This window comes from Varanus komodoensis, unplaced genomic scaffold (assembly GCF_004798865.1).
Source record: "Varanus komodoensis strain SLA01 unplaced genomic scaffold, ASM479886v1 scaffold11, whole genome shotgun sequence".
NCBI classification, from domain to species: Eukaryota; Metazoa; Chordata; class Lepidosauria; order Squamata; family Varanidae; genus Varanus; species Varanus komodoensis.
In genome coordinates, this window is record NW_025335317.1 from 29270783 (window position 1) to 29289986 (window position 19204).

The 19204-nt window shown below is 42.6% G+C and overlaps 1 protein-coding gene across 5 annotated transcripts in view; it reads right to left on the reverse strand.

The window, feature by feature from the left end:
• Positions 1–9392: 9392 nt before the first annotated feature.
• The window catches only part of INPP5A (inositol polyphosphate-5-phosphatase A), a 429997-nt gene continuing 420185 nt past the window's right edge, over positions 9393–19204 (reverse strand). For 3 of the 5 annotated variants that reach the window (XM_044420719.1, XM_044420716.1, XM_044420720.1), the window contains 3 exons: positions 14405–14473; positions 11672–11708; positions 9393–11420 (listed from right to left, as the gene is read on the reverse strand). In XM_044420719.1, coding sequence (XP_044276654.1) covers positions 11371–11420; positions 11672–11708; positions 14405–14473 — 156 coding nt within the window. In that variant the 3' untranslated portion in view covers positions 9393–11370. Of the gene's footprint in view, positions 11421–11620; positions 11709–14404; positions 14474–19204 lie in introns of all 5 variants that reach the window. The other 2 variants (XM_044420718.1, XM_044420717.1) reach the window with 2 other exon arrangements.

A 19204-nucleotide genomic window follows, 5' to 3' on the forward strand; every position in this document is an offset into this window, starting at 1 on the left:
CCCTGCCTAAACTTTCAAAGGATTGCACCTTAAGTTGAATCTCTGTTCAGTGTTTCGCTCTCCACCCGTCCCTGCCCTTGCATGCTGAATTTGGGAATAAAAGCTGCCATAATAATATTATTAGCCAGATTAATGTAAAAGAAACTTCTAAGAGCAAATGGACTTTGTGGGCGCGGTGTCCAGCCAGACCACCAGCAGGATTCACCGGGGAATGCAGTTCCCTCGAAATTCAAAGGACGGCATTGCTCAGTTGCACTGCGATCCTCCGCATACTTCTGAAGAGGTGAGCGTTTCGCTGAATTCAGTAGGGCTTGCTTTTGAGTAAGCGTGTCCGGGAATCCATCCGGCTAAGCTTAACGAATTTGCTTCCTGGCTAACCCTCCAAAGCCTTGCACTGCTAATGCGTTTGCAATTGGAATGCTAGCAAGACGCTGATTTCTGCCCAAAGTCAGGATGTGAAAAGCCCTATGCCTATTTACTTGACAGCCATCGACCCTTACTTCTGCGTAGGTGTGGGTAGGATTGGGCTACATCTATGTAGCAAGAAGAGCATGGGGATATATACTTAGAAGCAAGTCCTATAGACTTCAGTGAGATTTATTCTTCAGTGACTGAGTTTTAAAGGCTGTCTTTCCTTTTCAAGGGAACTTCTTTCCAGTCAGACTCTCTGGCTTGGAAGGAAATTCTACTGACTGACTGTGAAAAAGGTAAGCTTAGGATGGGGCAGGATTGTTTGCAGTAGAAATTGCTGCCTTTCAAAATTCCACCAACTGCCCAGGCCCCTGCTGGTAGCTTCCCTGCTCCTAACAATCAAGATTTTCTTACTGTTTTGTATATGGTCTTCTATCCCAGCTCAGCCACTTTGTACATAGGAAATTACAGATTTTTGTGATGTATATTTCTAATGTAAACAAAGAGAAAGGAGAAAAGAAAAGGGTAGTTTTCTTTGCTCTTCTTTTTATTTTGGGTTTGGATGGCTTCACTTATCTTCCCATCTCTTTTGAATTATGGGGTGGGGGTTGTTTGTTGTTTCGAAGTGAATGTAAGAGAGAGAGGAATGCATTACTTGATTTCCAGTTGGCCTCAAACCCTTAGGGTTGAAAATACTTTGTATAAATCAATAAATTATTTAACAAGCTCCTTATTTGGAAAACTTCAGCCTTTGGATGTGGGCTGTTTTGTGCTTCCTTCCAGAGTTTTCATGTTGGTGCTTCCTAGATACTTTTCTGTGGGGAGGGGGTGGAAGGGAGGTGTTGTCACTATTCTTAAGTCAGTGGGTTGTATCCAGTGTTAGTGTGACTTAAACCCTGTCCATGTGAAGGACTACCAGGATACTATTAATGGGGAATCATCAGGATGGCAGTTGGTGATGAGCAGGGTCCCCCAAGGCTCTGTCCGGGGTCAGATTCCGTTCAGTCTTTTCATCAATGACCTGGAAGAGGGGGTGAGCAGTCTGCTGATCAAATTCAGAGACAATACTAAAATGTTCACAACTGAGAAACAGGTACTCTGGATCCAGAAGGATCTGGACAGACTATGGAAGTGGGCAGGGGATAACAGGATGGTGTTAATGCAGATAAGTGCAAGGTTTTGCACTTGGGTATAGGAATGGGCATCATAAGTACAGGTTGGGACAAGTGGCTGGAGAGCAGCACTTGTGAAAGGTATCTTGTGGTACTGGTTGACTGCAGGCTAAACATGAGTCAGCAGTGTGATGCAGTGATGAAGAAGGTAAATACCACCCTTGTTTGCATAGCCAGAACTGTGGCTTCTAGACGGAGAGAGGTATTTCTACCACTCTATATGACTCTGGTGCACCCACAACTGGAGTATTGTATTCAGTTCTGGGCTCCACATTACAGCTAGGTTGGAATCAGTGCAGCACAGGGCCACAAGGATGCTGGCCAGATTGCAGGGAAAGCCGTATGAGGCAAGACTGAGGGAACTAGGTCTTTTCAGCCTGGAGAAGAGGAGACTCCAAGGGGATCTGTTGGCTACATAGAGGTACATGAGGGGGTGGCACAGGGAGGTTGGTAGAGACCTGTTTTCCCCTGCAGAGGAGGGCAGAACATGTTCCAATGGAGCAAAGCAAAGGTTCAATTTGGATGCCAGGAAGTACTTCCTGACGGTTGGGACCCCTAGGGTATGGAATGGGCTTCCATAGGAGGTGTCTGAAGCCCCATCAGTGAGGGTGTTCAAGGCTGGACACTCACGTGGTAGGCATGTCATGAGTGGAGGCGACTGGAACCGGGGGTCAGATTAGATGGACCAGGAGGCCCCTTCTGACTCACTCTGTTTCTCTGTTTCTATTTTCAAGTGTATTTCCAGGAAAGACTGCAAACTTGACTGATTATAATTCACAGAAGTTTTAGCATGGGCTTCAGGGAACTGGATTGCATCCAAAGTACACTTAGGCTTGGCATGTTCCTCCAGACTTCATTTTCCTGAAGCTGGGATCCTCCAAATAGGAGGGTGATTGACTGAGGAGGATGGGAATTGAAGTAGAACACCTGAAAGGCAGCCAACTGGGGAAGATGGGGCTAAAAACAACATGTCTGGGAGTCAGGTTGCAGTGGTATGCTTTGCTCCAGAAGAAAACACTTCAGGCGAAAGGGGGATAGGTCATTTCACAGCTGGCAACTTGCTAAGCCCCAGTCAAGTCTTCCACACTCTCAAAACCTGAGTAAGAATCAGATGCCCATGAGAGTCTTTAACAGCCTTCCAGCAGAGGGGGAAAAATCCCTCTTTGAGAATGCATTCTTCATTTGAAAACCAGGTTCCATGACCATCGGTCATACAAAGGAAGAAGGATCGAAACGGTGCAACTGCTGCTGCTTCCCAGTGGTAAAATTGCAACTTTTTCTTTTTCTTTTTTAGCCACAGTGCTTGTGTGAAAGGCTGTCAGCAAGTCTTGCCTGCCAAAGTGGTGCACCAGGTCAGACGTTGCATCCTCCATGTGGCTTCAGTCCCCAGGGACGCTGCAGGGACAGTTTTAGAGTGCTTTGAACTGGACCTCTTTGGGTGATGCCATTCCCAAGACTGCATCTGCCCACTGGAAAAATGTTCAGCTGCTGAATATCTCATTGTTTCACTGCTATGAGAAGTACAGGAGCAATTACAGAAACATTAATAGACAGGCATTCATGGGTTTTTTAAAAACAAACTGAATAGCTAAATATGGTTTGAGATTCCTATCATCCTGTCTTTGGTTTGACATGCACTGGGAATTGGAAAAATAAAAATAAAACTGAATGGACCAGAAGAAAGCAGTTGGCGGAAAGGGACAAATAGGCCCTTTTCCTAGTGTTACATGAAAACAGCTATATCAGCCATTACTCTTTGATAGTGTTGCTGCTTTAGGAAAAACTGTGCTCCTTCATGGCCCACATGGTCTCCCGTGCCTTGTCCAGAAAGTGTATAGCTCCATGGTACTAAACAAGAACCAGTAATGCTCTTTGGGTAGGGAAGAAAACAAATATAAACATGAAACAAAAAATGAACTAAATGTGAATGTATAAATTTTCCTTCATACCCTTCAAAGTTATTTTAAGCTTTTTAAAATATATTAACCATTTTCATTCAAATTTCAAATCTAGTTTATAAACATAAATTTTATATATTATCAAATCATAATGATACCTAAATCTCGTATGCAGAACCCATGAATTCCAGGATATGGCTACAATCCTGTGCATGTTTATTTGGGAGTAAATGCCACTGATCCCAGTGAGAAGGGGTTTTCCTCAGTGGCACAGCATTTGCTTCCCAGACATAAGTCCAAGTTCCAAAGCCTGTGATGGGAAAAGATCCCTGTCCAAAAAAACAAAACAAAACAAAGAAACAAAACCAGACACTTGGATGCACCTTGATAAAAAAACGGCCTGACATTGCTTCCTGTGTTTGTATGCCTAGGATGCATTAAGAGCTTAGATCCAGACTAAGTCATACTAAAGAGTAAGCCTGCTGAAATTAGTGAGAATCAATTGATTCATGACTAATGAGTCTCACTAATTTCATTGGATCTACTCCAAATATTAGGTCCAGATCCAATCGTGTGTGTGTGTGTGTGTGTGTGTGATCTGTGAAAAAAGACTGTATTAAATGCACTGCTTTAGAGTCCCTGTGCCTGACTCTCTGTGCCAGGGCTTATCCTGTCCTGTGATGAGAAGTGCAGGAACTCAAAGCTGAGAGTTGGTATGATGGTGAGACTATTGGACTGGTGATCTGGGTTCTAGTTTCAACTTGGCCATGCAACTCACTGGGTGACTTTCAGCCAGTCACAGACTCTCAGTCTAAACTACCTCATGCTGTTGTTGTGAGAATAAATTGGAGTGAAGGAGAATTGTGAAGGCTGCCTTGGTTTCCTTACAAGAGGAAAAAGGCAGACTGTCAATGCAATGTAGTAGTAATAATAAGCAGCAACAGCATACCCCAAAATAGCATTCCTGACCAGAGGGTCCAACAACTTTCATCCCAGATGGCCATAAAGTGTTGTTGCACAATACTGCTGGAAGTATGCACTCACATAAGGCACTCTACCCATGCCAAGAATCTTTTTAAAATATTTTTTTCCTGTGGTCAGAGCTGCAAACTGCATTAACAGCAGATTCTGACCTAGTGTTCTCAAGTGCCTATTAAGTTCTGGATGAACTACAAACTGGTATGGCTCCTATCTTCTTGTTCTTATAAGTAATAATCAGTGGTAGGTGCAAGTTCTGAAACTGTTTACACTGAAGTAATTTTATTTCAGCAATTGATACTTGCCACCCAACCAAGCAGCAAAATGTAATGGCAAGACCATAAACTGCATGGAACCAGTGACATGGTTCAGAATGCAGAATAACCCACACTTAAGGGCTGAGTGAGTTGTCATCATTACTGGAACATGGGTTATTCTATTGGCTGAGAGTGGGAACAACTCACAGTTCATAGCCCAACAACAAATGATGGGTTTTTAATGGATTATTCATGATTAATAAGCCATGACTTGTTAATACTGCTAATCCAGGAAAGGTGATACCCCACATTTCAACAACAACCCTTGGGTCAATTGGCAATCCATGATCAATCCTTGAGTGTGGGTTATCCTGTTGTCTGAACCCAGCCACTGACTTGTGTATAAATAAATGTAGAAAACTTACTTAAATGGCATTTTTACTGTGGTTTGCCAGGCACAATGCTCTGGAATTATCTAGTCCCTTCCCTTGCTTTCTGCAAGTTGGCTAGGTCTGATCTAGGACAAAGGGATAATCTAGCTGTGGGTAGATCTGTCATGATTTTGTGGCCTGGGCAGAAATTCCAGAATTAAAGAGCCTGGACCCCTTTAGATGTGGATTTCCTAAAATGAAGAGTTTTCTAACTCCTTCTATGACAAGTCAGTATTAACAACAAACTACAGGGAGCTGCCCCTTTTGGAAAGCCTATCTATGCCGTGAGAGAGCAAAGGATTAAGGACTACAAACCATTTCTTTTGGTAGTTGTAGTTAGGAATTCATCTCTCTCCCTTATCTCTCTGGCTGAGTTGGAACAGGCCACAGGAGGTATCCTATCCAAGTTTGCTCCAGCTCCAAGTGAGGCAATCAAATGGAACTCTCCTTGTAGAAGATTCACCCCAGTGCCTCTGGATTCACAGGGTCTGTCCGTGCAGAGCTGCAATTGGCTGGCTGAAGACCATTGATCTAGCCTGGTGCTGCCACTGCTTAAAAGGAAACAAATGAAAACAGAATCAGGCCAAGGATGGTCTCAGTGGTAGAAGGTGGGCTTTGAATATGGAAGGAGCCAGGTTCAGTCCCTTTCTATCAATGATGTCCACCATGAAAAGGATGGGGAAACAGGAGATGGGAAGGACCATGATGCCTGAGACTATTGTTCATTACTGCTTGTTAGTACTGGGCTACATAGGAACACATGAACCTTACAATAAGTCAGCCCAGTATTTGTTGACACTGAAAGGTAATATCTTGCTAAACCATGGTTCCTCCTGAACCCTTTAGATGGAGAAACCATTTGACCTGGTAGTCTCCTATTGTGAATCTGCACTGGAAATGAAGAGAGGAGAGCCTAGAAAAAAAGCACTTCACCTGTTGAATAGCTGCCTGTTCTAGAACATTTATTTGGAGTCGCCGTGAGTTGTAGAATTGCGCAATGGACAGATGCTTCCTTTCCTGCTAGTGCCCCAATGAGTGCATCTTTTAAAGGGTTGTTAGCACTTTAAGCTTCAGTAGCTTTATTTGCCTAAGGAAATGCAAGCTCCATCTGGGACTATTAAATGGCGGTTTCAGCTCTGGGCCAGCGAAACCTGGGGGCGAAAGGACAGCAAAACAGGGGTGTGGTCTTGGGCGAGCCGGGATAGTCCTACAGCAGTTCACGAGTATAGAACGACTTGGGGATGAGGACAACTTCCCTGAAATCAAAAGGGCTTGAAAACAAGGCTTCCCAAAGCACTGTGATCTGAACCCAAGTCTCGGATTAAGCAGTAGGACAGTAAAAACAGCAAACAGCCTGATCTAGCAAACGCTAAGACGGTTGGGTGGCCAGTGCCTGTCATCTTCTTCCGAGCTAAATCCGTTAGCTACAATTGTAAACACACTTTCAAGAACTGAAGCCGACTGAACACAATGGAACTGACCACCTTCCGACTAGACACGCCTAGGATTGCTCTGCTGCGAAGTCTCTGCTTCAAGAGCAATTCGGCTACCGGTCTTACTGATTTCAGTGAGAAGGAAGGCTGCCACCGCCAAGTTTCTACATCAATAGGAATCGTGGGACTATTTGAGTTTGTGTTAGCATTCGGCAGATATGAGTTGCGCCGCAGTCCTGTTGAGTTCACGCTTCATTCAACATTTACTAGGGCTTACTTCATAGTAAGTGACGATTACAGGCTTGGACCTTAACTCGTTAGCGTTTCAAGCGTTTGTCGCGCAGTCTGATCCTATGGATGCTTACTTGGAAGTTCAGTGGAGCGCAGTTCTAAGAGACTGCCATACACACTTACTGGGAGGAAATTGTATTGGCCTTAACAGGGTGTAAACAGGGCTAGTTTCAAGTAACAGGTGCAGCACTCATGGGGCAAGGTCACAAAGTGTAGGATTGTTTACCGTCTGAAAAAAGCGAAAACAACGTCAAATACAGGGAGCGAGGGGCAGGGATGAGATAATGCTTGGTGAGTAAAAACTGAACAGAGAAAAACATTAAGGACACATCCACCGAAATGTACCTTCATTGCACACGGTTAGTCTCTGGAGCAGGCCGAGGGCACAGTGTGAAAGCCAGTTGCCGTGGCTGATGCAGAGCAAGTAATTTGGATGGGAGACCTGTTGGAAACCTGCGTGGGCGCGGTACATGTACGCATACGATGCAACAGCTTTAACCCATAATTTAAACGGTGTGATTGGCACTCGGACAGCCTTTTAAGAAGAGATGTATCCTCGGATGCCAACATTAAAGTCACAGCCCTGCGAACGGCCTCAACTTCGACTTGCTGTTAGAACGAACCATAGTGGAAATGGTCGTTTCTAACAAGATCTTAAGGCTTCCAGGAGATCGACGCACTACCTATTTTGCAGGCGGCTCAACAGGAATGAGATTTATCTAGCTCTTCTGCCTTGTGGGCTGGGTTGGCCTTTGATAGTTCCACACTCTGCTGGCCTGGTTTACATTTTCAGGTTTGGACTGTTCTGAAAAGAAATGGGGAGATTCTAACGAATCTAAATTGCAAGTCGACCTTCACTGATGTTTCAAACAACCTGTACACTGACTTCGAATTAATTAAGGCTGCAATCCTATAAATATTTACTTCGGAGTAAGTCCCAATGGATTCAGTATGATTTACGTGTTCCTCCCAATGGACACGTTATAGGATTGAGTTGAATTAGTCAGCAGTTCGTTGACATTGTGTCGTTCCCATGATATGCTCTTGATCTCAATTTAACGAAAAACACCCACCAGCTAGGTACTTGCAGGTACAGAGAATGGATGCACTTCGAACAATTGAGGGGAAAGTATTTCACTGGGCCTATTCCGATGACAGTTGCTAAAACTCCTTCTTTTTGCATCTAGTCTCTCCCCCCCCCCCCAGGAACTTCTGTTTCCTTTTGCAAACGCATTGGAATGCCCTCTCTAAACGAAGACTGCAGGTGCAAAATGAACTAAACTATTAGGGGGTTGGATAAGAGCATTACCTTTCTCCCCCTTTTCACTGTGGCTCAGGTTTTGTTTTGCAACGCTCAGCGAAAAATAAATGGGGGAGGGAAGACAGCAGATGCCTCAAATTCCACAGGGGCCTTTCATGTAGGAATTCCTCTCTCCTCAATTGCAGGACAGATTGTCCCTTGAACGACGCTTTGGTTTAGATTCAAGATCTCAATGTAACCCTCGGCTGAACACTGAACACGTACTTTGCCGGGCAAGCCTGTAACGTGTCTTCTCAGAGATGAGCCTCACTGAAGTCCATAGGAGTCATTCCCACGTCAGTGAATAGCAGCCTAAGGCAGGTAGAACTTATTAAACAATCCTATGATGAAGTGGGGTAAGGCAGAAGGGAAAGAAAGGAATCCAGATAATAAGAGCGGCTTTTCGGTTTAAATCACTCGATTCCGAGCTTTCGATGTATATTCAGAAGGAAGTCCGGTAAGAAATACTTCTCCCAGCTGACTCAGTGCGCGTAGGGCTGCAGTCTTGAAATTCGCTTTATCGAAGTTACTTTAATGGTCCACTAACAGCCCAGCGAAGTCACCACCGTGTGATTGAAGTCAATTGCCATTGCAGTCTCAAATACTCTTGGCTTTAATGGGATTTCCCCGCCGCCTTTGCTCTTCTCTCTGCTGGAGACCTCGCAAACCGATTTAGTAATGAATCCTAGTAAACGGTGGCCATTATCTCTGAATAAATGTGCACAGGAAACACCCTGAAGTAGTTGGACTGAAAGGTAATGTGAACAGATATCTTAATTTATACCAGTACAACCGGTGAAATCAGTAGTGACTACATGATCAGACACAGCCTTTTTTCGGGGTGGGCGGCCAGCTTGAAAACCTGCGATCACCTCAGGGATGCAGCATCGTACCCTTAACCAAGGTACAGGGAAATGCTGCCCTCTGCCTTTAGTTAATTCGACAAACGAAGGAGTGGCCACGGCTAGCATACGTCTGAGCATGTGCAGAATGTGTTGCTTCACTTGCCCACCGCACCCAGGTGTGCACTGCCATTATGGCACCCAAAGACTTCGACAGTCGAAGAGAAGCTTCCGCTCTCCTCTTCTCCGCTTAGAAATTCAGCAGAGCTCTTTCACCCTTTCAAAAATATACTTTTCAGCTGGACGTGGGGGGTGGGGAGCAAGTCTCTAAGCGGGGAGGGGATGGGGCGGGGCGGGGGAGGAGAGAAACACGAAGCCGTTTTCACCATGATCAGTTTTATTGCTTGAAAACTAGAATGCTCATTTCAAAGTGAACACGCCAAATACAACCTTTTTCCCAATTCCCACATGGCTCCATCCTTGATGCCTTCATATATACCCAGTGATTCACCCACTCTGCGCTGTGTGTGTGTGGCGCCGGTTCTGTGCTCAACAGAAGGCAACCCTTTGCCTCAGATTTTATCCTCCCCTACACACACACACACAGCTCCAGCGTGTGATTTATACCCAGCACACCCGCCACCTCCTAGTCCCTGAACTCGGTAGTGTTCTAAATGAAATCAATAAAGTCCTCCATTTGTGTTTCATCAACAGACTCACTAATCACCTTTTAATGCTGTACAACGGGGGGTAGGGTGGGGGAGGAAGAGTTAAAAATAAGAGGAGTAGGGTATGGGGGTGGAGAAAGGTGGGCAAAGGAAAGTCTCCAACCAGCATTAAGGTTTATGGCCCACGACCCCTGCCTCGCTCCTTCTTTCTGGCCCTTTGCTACACTGAAAAATTGCTACCTGGTGTGTGGCTGGTTTGTTTTTTCCCTCATGTTTTTATTGTTTTCAGCTACAATGCTCAGCACCAGAATTTGCTGCTTAAATATGTGACTACAGTCTGCAGATGGAGAAGTGTCCTGGCTTTATATACACACACCAGCAAAGGCAACCCTTGGGCTGATTGGGCACTAAGGCTACCCGTTCTTAAATAAGAAATCTTGGAAATGAATCTCAAGTGGGTCCATATGTACACAAATTCACACCCACATCCTAAAACATGTACCCAGCTTTTGGATCCTAGGCATTTTCCCCTCTGAGGTAAGGTCTTAGGGCTCACTGCTACTTATTCCCTAGCAATCTTAGCTACACCTACTTCTGGGTAAACCTGCAGTTCTCAAGAAAACCCAGTAAACTTGCTTCAGAGTAAGCATGTTTTGGGATTGTGTTAGCGGCAAATGACCTTCTGCCACATGGATCTTGATGGCAGTTTAGGCCCATGGGAAAGGACATACCTGCACACACAGAGAGACACACCCAGTGGAATTGACTGCCACAAAGGGTGTACAGGTTGGGCTAGGGTAAAATCCTACATTGGTAAACACATTGAAATGAATGGGAAGATCCATTCATTTCAATGTGTCTGCTTTAAGGAGTACTTATGCTAGATTTTAACTCTAGTTTGAAAAATCTATTTTCTATCAGGAGAAACAGTTTATAATTATAAATTATTTCTATATCTGTGTGTGTATACATATATATATATCTCTATACACACTCACATACAAATATATAAATATATACAAGCATAGAAAGCAGCTGCTGTTGTGTGATTCAAAACCCATGGAACATGGCAGTATAGTAAATAACACGAGGAAACAAAATGTCTATAAAAATGGGGAAAACAAGAACAAACAACTTCAACCATCTAACCCTAATTACCCACCCCCCATCACAGAAACCATACATCTTGGTCAAAGATACAATATCACAGTGAGACTACTATACAAGGCAATGTACAAAATCCCAACCTAGCTCTACGCTAGAGAAGGGTGATGAAAATGGTCCTAAATGTTGAATATTATATATATCATATATAATTTCACATTGACAAATTAAAAACAAAACACAGTGAAGTCTAAAACACAGAACACTGTGGCAAACTAGAGAGTTTCATTTTTGGCAATCAGACTGTCTGTGGCATAATATATGCATCTCCATATAAAAATAAAAAGTTCATATTTGATGTCACAGGAATATACGAGACGGTGAGGTATGAGAGTTTTTCTTATTCGTTTTTGTTTGTTTTTCGGGACTACAGTCCAGATGCTGTAGAAGATAGTGTATGATCAGCCTAAAACAACAACAATAAAAACAATAACATGGCACGCAGGACTTGAAGGATGAATAGAGCTGACACGATTTAAACTGTGGGATAGACTTCAAGGTCTTCTGCTTTGTCCTCCTCCTTGCTTATAAGGAGCTTTCTTGAAAGATCTTCTCATGTCGAAGGCATCTTTTTCCTGTTGCAGAATTGATTGGCAGGGGTTTTTTGTGTGTGTGTGCGCGCATGTTTTTTAAAGACTAAAAATGAAAGAAACAAAAAACACGCCCCACAGGAATAGGGTATGGGGGGGGGGGGAGGAAGCATTGAAACAAGTGAAAGGAAGCAAGAGAGGTGGGGGAGGAAGAGGAGATAAGAAAAATCTAATGTGATATTTACCACCACATCACTGCACGACACAACACTTGTGCACATTGGCAATAGGTTTACCTGCCCCAGTGGCTATTCGAAAGGACAGGAAGACGGGCTGCAGAAAGGAAAGTTGTGGGTGGGTGGGGGGGGGGGGGAGAAGGAGAAGAGAAAACAAAATTAGCAAGTGGAGCTATCCCCAGCTATCATTCCCCTCCCCCTTCACAAACATAGCCACGAACTAAAGCCAGTTGCAGGCAGGGCCATCCCATATGTCACCGGATCCCCACCTTCCCCTGGGAAGAATTTGTTGGATCACTGACGGCTGGCCAAGACTTCTTTCTTGTGCTCAGGCTGGACACGTCATACTTAAACACATAAAGCTGTTTTCTCAGGGAACAAGCCTGCCATGGTCAGTAGCCTGTATTTGCAAATAAGGGAGCATCAGATCAAAGCCTCTTCTGTGTCTTGGCAGAAAATCCCACTCAATGGTGCAGAATGGCTTTCTGCCTAAACATGCCTCAGGCTGCAAGCTTCACTGAACTTAACGGAGCTTACTTCTAGATAGACTTGCCTAGAAGGGACAAGTAACCTGGTGACTAGCCACACTAGATTTACTCAGACCAAAGTTCCATTGACGGCAATGGAATTTACTCACAGCTGAGTATGCTTAGGAATGCAGCCACTCCAAAACCCCAAATGCAAGACTTATGGGGAAGTGGAGAAAGAAAGTCCCAATTTTTTTCTAGCACGAGAGCCTGTTTATTGGTGTGTAAGAATCAGAGAAGATAGTCTTGGATGGTTAAATATTATTTCAAACCATATCATGCTGAATTTTGCCTTCGGTGTAGCCTGCACAACACTAGGGAGGGGGAATTTTATTTTTCATAGATTTAGAGGTTCTTTGGCTTCAGGTTAATGTCATTAGGACCACAAGCTTCAATATCCTTTCATAGGGGTGTTTGTGTGTGCGTGCATGCATGCATGTGTGAGAGAGAGCCAAGTGCCATCTCTAAAAGGAAGCTTGATCTCACTCTCCTGCCCCTCTCGGTTCAACAAATCTAACAAGACAAAAGTGCTTGGCTATCAGGGTGAGTGGGATCCTTGGGGCAGTAAAAGTCATTCATGTCCCTGGAGCATGCTGGCTTATGCACCTTTGGATTGGGAAATTCTAAGCTCTGGCACCATTAATGGGGCTTTACTGTTAAGGAGTTGCATGTCAAGGGCCGTAGAGTCTCCCTGCTGTCATGGAAAGTCCTCACTTTCTGATTTCAAAGGGACAGCATCAAAGGTCATTGGATGGGGTACAGAGTGGTGCAGTCAACAAATTTAAAAGTTCAAAAAATCAGGGGTCCTAAAGACTTTCAAGCACAGAAGGCCCTCAACCAACAAGCACTTGAATTTGAAATACACAAATACACTTCCCTTTTTCTCTTTCTCCCACCTCTTTTTTGTCTCCATTTATAAGTTGTGCACTCTGCCTCATTTGCAGCATTTTACAACGGTCCAGATGCTGTTGTCTTCTATTTGCATCCCACCTGATACTGCTCTCTCTCTCTCTTTTTTTAATTACAGCAGTCCATTATTGCCAGTGCTCTGCCTCATTCGCAACATTTTACTGGGGGTCCAGATCAAGATGACATTGTCTTCCACTCATAATCCTTCCATGTTTCCTAACAGTCCTTCCAGTGTTTAGGAGGCATACTTTCTCGCTGGTAGCACTGTCAGCCCTTGTTCTGGAAGCCCCGTTTAACTCCACAGGAAACTAAGAAAGATGAATGCTTTTCATGCCCATCTTCCTACATACAGGTTTCAGTTAATCTGGTAAAACATCCTATGCTCATTCCACTCTCTTCCACTCTGATCCTGTGCACGTTTACTCCAAACAGTGTTCTCTTGCGCTATGCAACTTAATTTAAGTAACAGTGTGTCTTCTAAAAGAGTTTCAGGGTGCTTCCAGAAGTACAGGTCTTAGCACACTATTTCATCTTTCACCCCTTAGTTGATTTTTGGCAGTTTAAAAAATGATAGAAACAGTAGGAAAACATAAGGTTATAAGTAATGATGCTGCAAAAATTTGTGATTGGTCTGCTTGCTGGTTGAATCTCAGCCATTTGTAATGCTCACTGTTTTAAAGAGCCTGCAACAGTTGTTTACAAATTTGCAATTAATTCAAAACTGATCACACTGTCTGAGCATGCACAGAATTTATTTGAACAATGCTACCTCTGCACAGGTGCTGCACTGGTTGGATTAACTCTTTCCTTGCCTAATCAGGTGTTGCTCTCCCCCACCACCCTCGCTATCAATCTGGCCCTGCACATTTATAGTCATCCTATGGTCTCCTTAGAAGCTTTCCTAATTGTTGATGCCACAGTTCTGTCTCTAAAAAGTCACTATGTGATTCCAGACTACAGCTCCCAAGATGCTTTTTGAAATCAGACATCTGCAAAAGCTCATTTACATAAAACAAGAGTTTGCTTTGCTGGAGAACACTTGCCCAAGTGCACATGGGTGAGTTAGTTTCTGAGTAACACATTCACTCAGGATAGAGTAGCCCATCACTAGCATAAGAGGAAGTTAATGCTATCTGGACCCTCATCTCTGCTGTAAAATTTCATAAATAAGGCAAGCCAATTGCTCAATCAAGTGCCTGGAAACACTCTTGGACTCTCTCACCCTGTTGTGGGATAAAATCTGCAGGCCTCAATCAGCTGGGTTATGAAGTAAGGGCCTGTCCTTTCAGATCCCACAGAAGACCCTCACAGCAACCCTCTGGCCTGCTATAGACACATTAGAACTGAACAAGGTTACCTTGTGGTCCCCCATGCAGACATTTGGTCCAATATGGTCATATACCACTTGCTTTTCATCATTTTCTGACTAGGATAAAGAACATAAGACAGGTTGTTAAGTCAGCTCTTATATTCTCTGGAAAGCATTTCCACCACGATCAAATGCACAGGGATATAAGTGACACAGTGCTACAAGTGAGCATAACACCATGCTATTCATATATGGCAGTAAGATCCATTAAAACAAGTAGCGTTCACTGAGATTTAAATTTGTGATGCAGTTATTTGGCCTAAATATTTTTACTTTAGCTAGAAGAATGGGGTGACACTAGTTGAGTGAGTGCTTGATTCACACATTTGTAAAAGTTTTGCAAGACCTGCCTTTGGACATTAACTCACACTGCACTGCCCATCTAGGAATGTACGAACCACTGTTATGCTTAAGGCATGATTCTGTTCATACATAGCCAGAAGAAAAGCCTAACAATTCTGGTATTCCAGAGCCAGTATAGTTGGCTGGTCTGTGCTAGGAGATATAGGCCTTTTTCCTGTCTAAATATGCATAGAATGGCAACCATAGGCTACAATCTTATACCCACTTGCCTCAGACTATATCACACTGAACTTACTTGTAAGTAGACAGGTATAGGATTGTACAGTTAATGTAAACAAAATGGAGAAACTGTGTTTGAAAAAGTTTTCAAAAACAGACACCACTGTTCCATTTTTTCCGGTGGTAATTTTGTATATATGCATCTGGTCATGCCACTATCCAGCCAAATTCAAACCCATTCCAAACTGTTTCCAACAAATGAACTGAACATTTGTTTAACTCCTATTAAAAATGGCAGGACTTCAAAATACTTTACTTTGGTTGAATCATATCACAGACAGAAATACTCACACCAGCAAGGGTGGAATCATTTATATATCTTCTGTAAAATGTCAACTGATTGAAACCACTATTTAATTCATCAGCATGATTTTCACTGGCCAATTAATTAACCAATCAATTATAATTACACCAGTACCTAAGATAGATAATGCTGCCCTTATTAATAAAGGTGGGTTTCTTGGTAGCAGGAAGTCTAACTAAGGTTGCAGTCTTATATGCACTGCCTACTGTTGCACGAAGTGGGATTTACCTTACCCTGTCAGATCTTGCTGAAAGGTTACAGTCAAGGGGCGGCATAGAAATGTTATAATAATAATAATAATAATAATAATAATAATAATAATAATAATAAATAATACATACTTGGGGAGTGCATCCTATGGAATTAGCTGGTATTAATTTCTGGGTAGGTATGGACAGAATTATCGTTTTGAACCCACATGCTCTTGATTTAATTTATTTTTACTGGCTGTATATTTGTATTAATTTTTGTATTAATTATACAATTAATTATATTTGTATTAATTGTTTTTTATTTTAATGTTTGTAAGCCGTCCTGAGATGCCACGCATAGAGGACGGCATATAAAAGTTTTAAATAATAAATAAATAATATATTTTTGTGGTAGGGAATCCAGTGAATTCCATGCAACATTTTCAGGCCAGCTTGAGACAGTGGTGTTCCTAAAGAATGTTTAAGTTGACAGATATATTTTGGACTTTTTCAGTTGTGCTATTTATGCTGGAAATATTTGTCAGTCTTCACAGATTTTAAACTTGTATTTTAAAATCCACTAGTAAATGTCCCAATCGATTAGGCCCACTGATAAAGTGATTAATTCTTTCAACTCTAATCTTATTACCAGATTTAGTATCAACTCTGCTTAATACTAATTAGAGCAGGTTGTTGTACAAAAATGGAAACACTGTACAAGGAAAAATAGCTAGATGTTGTCATTTGAGGAAAAATGTTTTTTTTTCCTTCCTCCAGACATCCCAATTATAAACATATTTATTTGGGAGAAAGCCCTTTAATTTCAGTGAAGCTGGCTTCTACCAGATGTGCTCAGGACTGCAGCTTCAGAATGAAATCTGGAAACATTAAAATCAATTGAATGCTGCTATTGATTTAAATGGATTTTTGCACAGACACACACCTCAAAATGAGTACTGGGTGAATTATGTTTCCCCCCCCATAAAACTCTGCTCTGTTCTATGCTGGCACTTTATTCCCTTTTCTTCCCCTCATCTCTTCAAACAAGTAAGGAAATTGACATCCTATTGCATTTGTTTATCTAGCATAATGAACCCCTTAAACCAATCACTTAAAAGAAAGAGAGGGATTGTCTTGCAATTTCTCAGGCTGGTTAAACTGCAAGATAATTCAGTCTGGAACCCACACCCTACTCCCCACATCTTTCATACATATATACAGCACAAGACCACAGCTGTGCTTGCAAATAGTTTCCACCCTAATTTATTTCAGATGAAAAACAGTCAAGCTTCTCATCTTTAATCAAGTCAAGTTTGACTGGGTAGGAACTTTATATATAAACAATTGCAATTGGGACTATAAAGTTAAAAGGGATTGTCTTTAATACAGTGAGGAAGTGTAAGGTCATATTTGTTTTCTAGAGAAAGTGATTGCCTAGGAATCTACATCTATACATAGGTACAGACAAACCCCTATATAAGTGAAAAACCCTAACCTTCTGCATTGTATGCATGAACACTTTCCAATATTTCAAGCTCATAATGCCACTGCCATTGGAAGTGAAGATACATTCATCAAAAGCGACTTGATAATTTACAAAGGCAGCATCAAATTGTGGATTTTCAAGTGCATAATCTTTAGACAGATAAACAAATTACAGCAGCACATGAACAGAAACACGCTCCACTCAGCTGAGTATTCATTACGCCATGCTCTCAGGCAGTTCTGTGACTCCCAAGCAGCGGGCAACCTTTGGTGTGTTAGGGCTCAGCAAGCATAAAATAACATGCTGAGGAGGTAACCGACCATAGCATGATAAATGAGGTTGTGCTGAAGTTGTTTACAGCCCCATGCCTGTACAATCTGTAAGGCCTACTGTGTGGAGCCCAATGTCTTGTGCTGTCTGCTAATTTGGGGATTAGTAAAAGCTCTCCCCTTATTCTGCTGTGCTAAAATCTCTTTTTGAAAATATTACTTCTACCTCTGTTGTGCAGCACTTTTAAAAATTAACAAAATGCTTTCAATTTTATTTGTCCCCATAAATCACCTGGGACAAAGAAACTCTTCCATTTTACACATATGGAACTGAGACCAACAGACACTGATTTACCTTCAGGATTTTTTTGCAGAATGCTTTTAACAGCTGTCCATCTAACTTGCAGAAATTTAGCAAATGAAACTACCAACAAATATAGCAGTGGGGAGAAAGTTTATGATAAAGAGTTGCCTGGTGGTCTGGAGTTAAAGGCTCTAGGTGTCCGCATGATCAGTTCCCAGCATTGGAAAGCCACAGATTTGCCAGATTAGAGCTCCTTTGTTTTAAGATTAAACCTGCAATGGTAGCTAAACACAGACAAGGCTTAGTACCTTAGCTATACGTGGCTGCCAAATAAGTGATATGAAGGAAAACCCTAGAATTTTAAACCATTTGTAGATTTTGAATATGGGTTAGGTGGTTAGACAGAGGAACAATACTAAACATATAAGTCTGTGTTATTAAATTGACAGGACACAATTTGCAAAATGAACTTGTGAAGGACTTCATTGTGCATTTTCCTTTAACAAGAAAAAAGGTCAACATTATTTCCACTTTAGAAAAAAAGGAATTGACACTGGAAGAGAAAGAGCCAGTATACCTGACATAATACACAGGACTCCAAAATGTGTGCTGGTTGGTGTTTGCATATGCAAGTAATGGAGGGGCACTCTGGTGGCTTGTGTGGCACAAATCAGGGCACTGTGGGTTGTAGAGGGTAACAAAACTGAGCAGCTATGACGAAGACCATGGGTGCTGCACTGGGGCAGCCTATCCCAAACCATGGCTTTGTGACTGTGAGGGTTGCAGTAAAACTAAAGCTTAGGGTTAGGACATTTTGGACCCCTGTGAATATCCAGGGGCCTGGGAATTGCTGAGATGGGAGAAGCAAACATGAACGTCCAGAAGAAGAATATGTAAGATGCATATCTGCATTTGTATATTACCTGAAAGTACACTGTGGCAAATGGGGTGCACTCATTGGAGTGAAATTCTCCAGTGAAAAACTTAGGAGAAAAGAGCTACCAAAAAGATTGGGTACCTAAACTGACTGGTCATGAAGAAGGCTGGGGATGCTACATTTGGTGCCCTCTCTAAAACCATGGGAATTTTCTATGTCTGCTAGGATTAGGTGAAATTTTAGGTTTGGGTGTGGGATAGGAAATATGGGATACCAGCCCATGGCCAGAAGTCTGGATATTACCCAGATGAGGCAGGCAATTGAGTAGTATAAAAGAACAGCTTGAGAGTGGTATTCCTGCATGAATGGACAAGGATACTTGAATGGACAAGGATTCAAATATGGTAGAAGCATGAGGGTGAAATTCTAGGACTAGGTTGAGAAAATGGAAGAGCTCTTGGGGACCTGGAAAGGGATTAGGTTCTGCACTGAAGCTAAGCAGTTCCCAGGAAGAACATGGGTAGCAGCCCAGTAAAACAAATGGGAATTCTCTACAGCGGGTAGGGGTGAGTTGAAACTTTAAGGTAGGGGTAGGGTTGGAAAAAATGTGGATCCCCAAGATTGTCTAGGGGCTGGAGTGTTTCTGAGTTGAGACAGAGGAGGGGTTGAAAAGGACAACCAGAGACAGGAATTTCTGCATATGTTTGAAAAAAGAGGTGTTTTAAAAGAGCAGAATCATAGTAGTAAAAAATATCTTTGTAGCAAGAGTTTGGTT